Below are 11,260 nucleotides of genomic sequence, written 5' to 3' on the forward strand. Positions count from 1 at the left end.
TCTATCAAGATAGTTACATTTTCGAGAAGAAAAAAGAATAGTTATATTTTCCGTTGAAAAAAATTAATTTACAATAAAAAAGTAATTTTCTTCAAAAAAAAAAGAATAATAATAATAATTTTTAACAAAATACATGAATTTTCAACTCAATTTTCAATTTTTAAAGGAACAAATTTTGCACAAAAAATATGTATTTTTAACTGAAAGAAAACATGGAACAATCAAATTTTCAGTTTGAAAAGTTCATTTTCACACAGAAAAACAAAAAATATGAAAGAAAATAGTTGCATTTTTAAGCAAGGAAATTAATTTTCAACTAAAATAATAAATTATTAACAAAAAAAAAAATGTACCCAATAGTTGAATTTTCGAATCGAAAGATAAATTTTTTACCGAAAAAAGAAACATTTTTATCAAAAAACATCCATTTTCGAAAAAGTAGTTGAATTTTCAACCAAACAGATACATTTTCAACTAAAAAATTAATTTTTGTTTATCGAAGTTTATCAAGAAAGATAAATTTTCGAGAAAAAAAAAGAATAGTTATATTTTAGGTTAAAAAAAATTAATTTTCAACCGAATTTTGAATTTTTTAAAGAAATTTTCAACCAAAGAAATTAATTTTTAACAAAAAAAAGTGTATTTTGAACTGAAGAAAATAGATTTTAAATCAAAGTTGGTATAATTACAATTTTCAGTTAAAAAAATCGTTTTCATATAAAAAAAATATTAATTTTTGAACAAAGAAATTAATTTTCAACTAAAATAATGTATCTGCAATAACAGCAAAAAATAATTTTTAACCCAATAATTGAATTTTCTCTTTAAAAGAAAAATTTTCTACCGAAGATATATTTTCCACAAAAAAGATGGATTTTCGACAAAGTAGGTAAATTTTCAATTAAAATAATTAATTTTTGTTTATCAAAGCTTATCAAGAAAGATAAATTTTCGGAAAAAATAGAACAGTTAAATTTTCGTTTGAAAAAAATTAATTTACAATAAAAAACTAAAACATTTTTAACAAAACAGTTGCATTTTTAAGCAAGGACATTAATTTTCAACTAAAATAATAAATGTTTAACCAAAAAAAACAACTCATTTTTTACCTAATAGTTGAATTTTTAAACCAATATTTGAACTTTCAAACAAAAAGATGAATTTTGTACAAAAAAAAAAGACTTCTCAACAAAATAGATAAATTTTCAACCAAATACCTAAATTTTCAAAGTAATAACCGAATTTTTAAGTGAAGACTATACATTTTAAATCAAACATGGTATAATTTAATTTTCAGTTCAAAATATTAATTTTCATTAAAAAAAATCGACAAAACAGTTATGAATTTTCGAAAAAAAAAATAAAAAATTTCAACCAAACGGATGAATTTTCAGAATCAAACAAATGACTTTTCAATCCAAACGATTGAATTTCTACCAAAAAAAAAAGATTATTTTTTATCAAAATGCATGAATTTTCAACTAAATTTTTAATTTTTAAAGCAATTTTTATCCTAACAGTTAAGTTTTTAACTAAAAAAAAATTAATTTTAACCGAAAAGCAGAATTAGTTACATTAAAAAAAAATTAATTACCTACAACAATTTTTTCAGCAAAACAGTTCAATTTAAACAAAAAAAGAAGGATTTTCAACTAAAATGATGAACTAACAAAACAAAAAAATTGTTAGCCCTTTAATTTTGTAAAAAATCTTATTTAAATAATTTTTTTTTATACCTGACTGTCGGTTGAACTAGCAGAAGCGGATCCATCGGAACCACCCGACTGGTATTTTTTAGCCAAAATTTTATCGATTTCCTGCGATTCTTCGGCAATAAGATCCTCCGTAACAAAAGGCTTGAAAACCTCTTCTTGCGGTTTTCTTTTGATGGAATAATTATAATATTTGATGGCCTGCAAGGCTGCAGCTGGGTGCTCATTTTGCTCGGATTTTGAAATCTGCGCATTCAATAATCGAATCCAGGGATCGGGAAGACCTTCGAGCTGACCTAAGACAATAAAAGTACCTTTAAGCAAAGTGCTTTCATTAATTAAAGTTAATTTATTACTTTTTTGAATTGTAAAAAAAGATAAATCATGTCAAACTGGCTTAAAAAAATACAATTGCAGCTGAAAGCGGTATTTTTTAAATAAATAAATAAAATGAATTCACATTTTATATTTTTAAATCATGATGAATAATTTTTTCAACAATCAAAAAAGATACATTTTCGACAAAAAATAGAATAGTTGATATTTCATTAAAAAAATAAATTTACAAAAAAAAAATTCAATAAAAAAATGAATTTTAAATACATGAATTTTTAAAGTAATTTTTAACATAATAGTTAAATTTTCAACCAAAAAGGTATATGTTGAAATGAAGAAGATAATAAATTTAAAAATAAAATTTAAATAAAGAAGATAAATGTTAAATCAAACAATAATTAAATTAGCAGCTAAAAAAATTCATTTTCGCAAACAAAATTTTTTAACAAAATAGTTCACTTTCTAACCAAAGAAATTAATTTTTAAATAAAATAATGAATCTTCAACCAAAAAAATAAATTTTTAACCCAAAAGATGAATTTTCTATAAAAAAGATTTTTTTTTAACAAAACAGATGAATTTTCGACAAAATAGTTAAATTTCAAACCAAGAAGATTAAATTTCAATCAAAAAAGATAAATTCTCAACAAAAAATTGTATAGTTAATATTTTAGTTAAAAAAATTAATTGACAACAAAAAACTATTGAATTTAAAAACATAAATTTTGAAACAAAAATAAAGATAAAAAAAGATAAATCATGTCAAACTGGCTTAAAAAATATAATTGCAGCTGAAGCGGTATTTTTTAAATAAATAAATTCACATTTTATATTTTTAAATCATGATGAATAATTTTTTAATGATATCTGTTTAAATTATTCAAGTTAGAAATTTGACATTGAAGTTAATCAACTTGAAAATTTCCATTTTTTAGAGAACTTTGTACATATCAAACAAAAAAGATTTTTTACTCAATACTTGAATTTCTAACCCAAAAGATGAATTTTTTACAAAAAAAAAAATTTTCAACAATCAAAAAAGATACATTTTCGACAAAAAATAGAATAGTTGATATTTCATTAAAAAAATAAATTTACAAAAGAAAAAAAACTCAATAAAAAAAATGAATTTTAAATCAAAAAGATGAATTTTGAACAAAACACATGAATTTTTAAAGTAGTTTTTAACATAATAGTTAAACTTTCAACCAAAAAGGTATATTTTGAAGTGAAGAAGATAATAAATTTAAAAATAAAATTTAAATAAAGAAGATAAATGTTAAATCAAACAATAATTAAATTAGCAGCTAAAAAAATTCATTTTCGCAAACAAAATTTTTTAACAAAATTGTTCAATTCCTAACCAAAGAAATTAATTTTTAAATAAAATAATGAATCTTCAACCAAAAAAAATGAATTTTTAACCCAAAAGATGAATTTTCTATAAAAAAGATTTTTTTTAACAAAACAGATGAATTTTCGACAAAATAGTTAAATTTCCAACCAAGAAGATTAAATTTCAATCAAAAAAATTAATTGACAACAAAAAATATTCAATTTAAAAACATAAATTTTGAAACAAAAATATTAATTTTTAACAAAATACATGAATTTTTTAAGGAATTTTAAATCAAAAAGGTCTATTTTGAACTGAAAAAGATAATAAATTTAAAAATAAAATTTAAGTAAAGATTAATGTTAAATCAAGCAATAATTAAATTAGCAGCTAAAAAAAATCATTTTCTCAAACAAAATTTTTTAACAAAATAGTTCAATTTCTAACCAAAGAAATTAATTTTTAAATAAAATAATGAATCTTCAACCCAAAAAAATTAATTTTTAACAAAACAGATGAATTTTCGACAAAATAGTTAAATTTCCAACCAAGAAGATTAAATTTCAATCAAAAAAGATCAATCTTGAACAAAAAATGGAATAGTTAATATTTTAGTTAAAAAAATTAATTAACAACAAAAAACTAGATTCAATTCAAAAACATGAATTTTGAACAAAATAGATGAATTTTTTAAGGAATTTTAAATCAAAAAGGTCTATTTTGAACTGAAGAATATAATTAACATTAAAACAAATATGGAATAGTTGAATTTGTAGTTAAAAAAATTCAATTTCGCAAAAAATTTTTTAAACAAAATAGTTCAATTTCTAAACAAATAAATTAATTTTGAAGTAAAATAATTAATCTTCACCAAAAAAAATTAATTCTTAACCAAATAGTTAAATTTTTCACCCAAAGGACGAATTTTCTATAGAAAACAACAATTTTTATTAACAAAACAGATGAATTTTCAACAAAATAGTTAATTTTTCAATCAAAAAGATTAAATTTCTATCAAAAAAGATTAATTTTCGACAAAACAAATAATAGTTAATATTTCAGTTAAAATAAATTAATTAACAAAAAAAACAACTAATTTTCAATTTTAAAATATGAATTATAAACCAAAAAGATTAATTTTTAACAAAATACATGACTTTTTAAAGGATTTTTCTACCTAATAGATTTTCAACCAAAAAGGTCTATTTTGAACTGAACAATTTTTGACAAAAAATTGAATAGATAATATTTCAGTTAAAATAATTAATTAACAAAAAAAAACTCATTTTCATTTTTAAAATATGAATTTGAAACCAAAACGATTTAATTGTAACAAAATACAGGAATTAATAGATAAACTAATATTAAAAACTAATTAAAAGAAAAGTTTTTAGACCCAGAAATAAAAATTTTTAACCAAAATAACGAATCCTCATCGAAAAAAAATTAATTTTTAACTCAATAGTTGAATTTTTAAACCAATAATCGAAATTTCAACGAAAAAAATAATTTTTCAACAAAATACCTTAATTTGCAAGTTGCAAGCAAATATCTAATTTTTAAAGAAAAGATCAATGTCATATAAAACATGAAATGCTTAAATTTTCCAACAAGGAAATTAATTTTCAACTAAAATAATGAGTCCTCAACCAAAAAGAAAATTAATTTTTTACAAAAAAAAAAAAAAACAATTTCAGTGATATAAATGGATTTTCGACAAAATAGTTCAATTTTCAACCAAAAGATTAATTTTGTACCAAAAAGACTTTTTTACAAAATTCTCAAGTTTTCAATAAAATAACTGAATTTATAAGTGAAGTAAATATATTTTAAATCAAACATGAAGTGGTTAAATTAGAAGCTAAAAAAATTAATTTCCACGAACAAATTTTTTTAACAAAATAGTTCAATTTCTAAACAAATAAATTTTTTTTGAACTAAAATAATGAATCATCAGCCTAAAAAATTAATCTTTAAACCAATGTTTTTTTTTTTCCAACCAAGAAGATTACATTTCAATCCAAAAAGATTAATTAAAAAAAAAATAGAATAGTTAATATTTTTGTTACAAAAATTAATTAACAAAAAAATATATTCAATTTGAAAGCATGAATTTTGAAACAAAATACATGGATTTTTAAAGGAATTTTCAACCAAAAAGGTCCACTTTGAGCTGAAGAAGATAAAAAATATTAAACCAAATATGGAATAGTTACATCTCAGTTAAAAAAATTCATTATCGAAAAAAAATGTTAAGAAAAGAAATTCATTTTTAACCAAATAGTTGAATTTTTAACCCAATATTTGAAATTTCAATCGAAAAAATGAATTTTCAACAAAGTATCTCAATTTTCAAGCAAATGGCTGAATTTTTAGGCGAAGAAGAAAAATGTTAAATAAAACATGGAATACTTACATTTTTTAACAAGGAAATTAATCTTTACCTAAAATAATGGGTCTTCAGCCAAAACGAAAATGAATTCAAATTTTGAAGCAAAGGATGAATTTTGTGCCAAAGCCTTTGGACATTTTTGAAATATTTTTAAAACATTTGTTAATTATTAAAATCTCTGTGAAATCTTTTTTTTATTTTTAAATTTTAAATCGATCCGAAATTTTTGCGAAATATTCAACATCTTTGAAATCTTTGGTAAGTCATTGAAAGCATTAAAAAATATTTTTGAATTATTTGGTACATTTTGGAAATTGTGGAAATCTTTGAAATATTTTTTAAAGATTTTTGAAATTTTTTGAATCTTTTTTTGAAATCATTGGAAATTCATTTATGCCTTTGAAACATCTGAAATGAAAATAGTAATTTGAGCAGACTTTACAAAACATTTTTCTCAATAAATTCTTTGAACGGTAAAATTAAAATTTTGAATTATTTTAAAACTAATTTTTTTTACAATTATTATTTGTTCAAACAACCCCCCCCCCACCCCCTGTCAATCCTAAAAATGTATTATTCTTCGCGTAAATAATACCGTTCATGAAGGTTAACAGTAATATTTTTCATTTAACATATTTTCAAATTATTGAAACAAATCCAATCTGTTTATTATTCTAATTTTTGTTGAAAATCGATATTTTTTGGTTAAAAATTAATTTATATTGTCGAAAATTTTTTTTTTGGGTGGGAAATTCATCTTATGGGTTGAAAATTCAACTATTTTATTGAACATTTATCTTTTTTTGGTACACAACTAATATTTTTTGGTTGAAAACTACACCATAAAATAAAATATTCGACTGAAAATTAATGTATTTAGTTAAAAATTGGATTTCTGCGGTTGAAATTTTATTTTTTTTTCTTGTAAATTGACTTTTTAACCAAAAATTAACTATTCGATTAAAAATAGTGTCACAAATTTGAAAAATATCAAAATAGTATTTCACGTATTTTTTTTTTTAATTTGATCATAAATTAAAATATTTGTTTCAAAAATCTTTTTATTTTTGATAAAATATATTATTTTTAGTAGAAATTTTGTGTGTGCTAAAATTTGATTTCTTTGTTGGAAATTAGATTTTTTTTTGTATTGAAAACTGATTGTTTTTAACCAAAAATTTAACTATCCCATTTTTCGTCGAAATCTTTGTTTTTTGGTGGATATTTAATCATTAACTCATCTGCTTGGTTGAAAAATTAACTATTTCAATGAAAAATATATAATTTTTTTTATTAAAACTTATTTATCTAACTTAAAATTAAGATATTCTGTTTTTTGTTGAAAATTTATCTTTTTTAGTTAAAAATTCATCTATTTTGTCAAAATTACTTATTTTCTTAGTACAAAGCTAACATTTTTGGTTGAAAATTCAACTAAAAATTTAAATATTTGTTTGAAAATTCATGTCTTAGGTTAAAAATTATTCTCTTTTGGTAGAATTTTTTTTTTTTGGTTGCAATTGAATTTCGTTGGTTGAAAATTAGTTTTGTTTGAATTGAAAATTGATTTTTTAACAAAAAATTAAACTATTCCATTTTTCGTTTTTTGTTTGATTAAAGACTTATTTTTTTGTGTGTAGAAAACTAGTCTTCTGGGTTGAAAATTCAACCGTTTTGTTGAAAAGTTGTATTTTTTTCATACAAAATGGTGACCTTTTTGTTGAAAATTACATCATAAAATAAAATATAAGTTTGAAGATTCATGTATTTTGTTGAGAATTATTATTTTTTGGTAGAAAATTAATTTTTTTTCGTTAAAGTTTAATTTATCTGGCTAAAAATTAGTTTCTTCAAAATTGAAAAATTAAATTTTTAAACTAAAAATTAAAAAAGCGTTATTATATTTTTTAGAATTTGTGTAAGGGTTTTATACCAGGATTGGAATTTTTATTTTTATTAAATTAAAAATATTTTAAATTCAATTAAATTTTAAATCAGATTTTAAACAAACTTAACGTAAAAAGTACACTTTCAAGGTATTTTCGGATGAACTCTTCATCAAGGTTGAATTAAATTTGTTGAAAATTCAACTATTTTTAACATTTTAATCATAAATTAAAATATTTGTTTAAAAAATGTTTTTGTTCGAATATATTCTTTTTGGCAGATTTTTTAAATTTGATTCCTTTGTTGAAAATTATATTTTTTGGTATTAAAGATTGACTTTTTTCACAAAAAATTGAACTATTCTATTTTTTGGCGAAATTTTATTTTTAGTGAATATTTAATCATTCATTCATCTGCTTGGTTGAAAAGTTAACTATTTCTTTAAAAAACGTATTTTGTTTGGTTACAAACTTCTTTCTCTAACTTAGAATTAAATTATTCCATTTTTTTTAAATTTATGTTTGTTAGTTGAAAATTAATTTTTGAAAAGTTGCAAGGAATTTTAAAAAAATTGAATAATTTTAAGTGATTCCAAAGGATTTTTAATATTTTAAGGCATTTAAGATCTTTAAAAAATTTTAAGAGATTTTAAAGAGTTTACGGTACCTTAAAAAATTCTAAGTAATTTTGAAGGGCTTCAAAAAGTTTCAAGGGATTTCAAATAATTTAAAATAATTAAGGGCATTTAAAAAAATTATAAATTTTCAAAAACTTTACAAAATTGCTAGGGAATTTAAAACAATTTTAAGGAAGTGATTCCTAAGAATTTTAAAGAATTAATGGTACTTATAAAAATTCCAGGTAATTCTCAAGATATTCAAGACTCTTTAAAGGAATAAAAAATCTTTAAAATCTTTTGGAATCCCTCCAAATTAATGAGCTATATTTCAAATGCCCCAAAACATTATAAATCCTTTGAAATTCCATGACACTTTTTAAAGGTTTTGAAAATTCTTTGAAAATTTAAAAAAATACCCTAAAATTTTTTATATTATTAGAAATCCTATTAAGTTACTTAAATCAATTGCAATTTTCTTAGAGCCTTTTAAATTATCCTAATATTTTTCATATTTATCAAACTTTTAATTTTAGTCGAATTTAAAAAATACTATAATATCTTTAAAAATTGAAAACTTGAAAATTCTTTAAAATGTTTAAAAATGTGCTAAAATCATTCATTCAAATTCATTTGAAATGCCATTAAATTACTAAAATCCTTTAAAAATCTCTTAAAATCTTTTAAAGTACCCTAAAATATTTCAAATATTTTGTAACCCTTTACATTTTTTAAAGCTCTTGAAAATTTCTTGGAATTTTAAAAAATACTGAAGACTATTTGGATTCCCTCCAAATTATTGAAATATTTTTCAAATTCCTTTGAAATATGAATTGTAAATCCTTTGAAATCCCAGGAATTTTTTTAAAGATCTTAGAAATTCTTTGAAATATTTAAAAATACCCTGAAATCTATAAAAAAATATTTAAAATCCTATTACATTACTGGAATCAATTGAAGATTCTTTGGATTCTTTTAAATTATCCTAATATATTTTATATTAAACAAAATTTAAATTTAAATTTTAGTAGAATTAAAAAAAATACAATATCTTTCAAAATTAAAAACTTGAAAATTCTTTGAAATTCAAAAAATACCCTAAAATCTTCAAATTCATTTGAAATTCCATTAAATTGATAAAATCCATTAAAAATTTCTTGAAATCTCTTAAAATGCCATAAAATATTTCAAATATTTTTAAATCATTTGAAATCTCTTTAAATTTTTTAAATCTCTTGAATATTTCTCAGAATTTTAAAAATACGTAAAATCTTTTGGAGTCTCCAAATTATTGAAATATATTTTTAATTCCTTGGAATATTTTTAAATACCCAAAATATTATAAATCCTTTAAAATCCCATGACATTTTTTAAAGATCTTGAAAATTCTTGGAAATGTTTAAAAATACCCTGAAATCTATAATCGATAAAAAATGGGATAGTTAATACTTCCGTTAAAAAAATTAATTTACAAAAACAAAATCAATAAAAAGAATTAATTTTAAGCCAAAAATATTAATTTTTAACAAAAGACATGAATTTTTAAAAGAATTTTCAACATAATAGTTCAATGTTAAACCGAAAAGGTGTATTTTGAACTGAAGAAGATAATAAATGTTAAACCAAACTTGAAATAGTTTTTAAAAATTGAAAATTCTTTGAAATGTTTAAAAATACCCTAAAATATATACTTCAAATTCCTTGAAATATTCTACAATACCCCAAACTATTATAAATCCTTTAATATCCCATGATATTTTTAAGGGTCTTGAAAATTCTTTAAAATATTTTTAAATACTCTAAAATCCAGGAAAATCATTTCAAATCCCATGAGATTTTTTAAAGGTCTTGAAAATTCTTTTCAATGTTTAAAAATACCCGAAAATTTATAAAAATCATTTCAAATCATATTAAAATAATTAAATCAATTAAAAATTCCTTCGATTCAAATTCATTTGAAATCCCATTAAATTATTTTATATATTTTAAAAAACCCTTGAATATTTCAAATCCTTTTAAAATCTCTAAAAAAATACTTCGGATTTTTAAAGATCCATTTGGGACTTTTCAAATCTCTTCAAAACTACTTGGAATTTTTAACGATATCCTAAAATCTTTAAAATTAAATTAAATTACTTCGGTCAATTTTAAATTCGTTAGCAACTTTTAAAACACCCTAAAATATTTTTCATGAACTTGAAAATCTTTTGAAATCCCTTGAAACTTTTTGAATCTTTTCAAAATTCCGTGGTATTTAAAAAAAATACTGAAAAATATTTGAAATACTTTAATATCTCTTGAAATGATTGAAAAGTAATAAAAATCCTTTGGAATCTTTTAAAATACCCTAAAATATTTCATATTTTTAGTTTTTTTTTAAATTCCATGACAAATTTAAATCTCTGGAAAATATCTCAAAATTTGTCGAAATACCCTAAAATTTTGTAAATCCTTCGAAATGCCATTAAATTACTGAAATCAATTTCAAATTCCTGGAAAACTTTTCACATGCCTTAAAATATTTCTAATCCTTTGAAATCATTTGAAATCCCTCAAATTTTTTTAAAGATTTTAAATATTCTTTGAAATTTAAAAAATACCCTCAATCTCGAAAATATTTTATAGATCTTGAAAATTAGTAGCAATTTCTAAAAATACCATACAATTTTTTTTATAAATTTCAATCCCTCAACATTGTTGAAATATAACTGCAATTTCTTGGAATTATCAAAAATAACATAAAATATTTCATATTATTGAAAATTTCTTATTCTTCAAAATTACTAGGAATTTCTAAAAATACTCTTCTTCTTTATTTATAATGTGTCCCCTCAGGGTTTACATGACTTCCATTCCTTACAATCTTTCCGTTTCAATCAATATATTTTTTACAATCTTATCCTTTCTATATATACAATTATTTACAACTATTTACATAAAGTCTTATATCTAGTTCCTTATTTATATTTCCTGCGATAGCG

The 11,260-nt window shown here is 20.5% G+C and overlaps 1 protein-coding gene across 1 annotated transcript in view; it reads right to left on the bottom strand.

Annotated features, from left to right (window-relative positions):
- LOC117173308 (serine/threonine-protein kinase PAK 1) overlaps window positions 1–11,260 on the bottom strand; it is a 32,095-nt gene that overhangs the window by 10,957 nt on the left and 9,878 nt on the right. Inside the window, exon 2 of the mRNA XM_033361799.1 lies at window positions 1,737–2,008. Within this exon, the coding sequence (XP_033217690.1) occupies window positions 1,737–2,008 (272 nt within the window). The remainder of the gene's footprint in view (window positions 1–1,736; window positions 2,009–11,260) is intronic.

This window comes from Belonocnema kinseyi, chromosome 5, assembly GCF_010883055.1.
Source record: "Belonocnema kinseyi isolate 2016_QV_RU_SX_M_011 chromosome 5, B_treatae_v1, whole genome shotgun sequence".
Classification (NCBI taxonomy): domain Eukaryota; kingdom Metazoa; phylum Arthropoda; class Insecta; order Hymenoptera; family Cynipidae; genus Belonocnema; species Belonocnema kinseyi.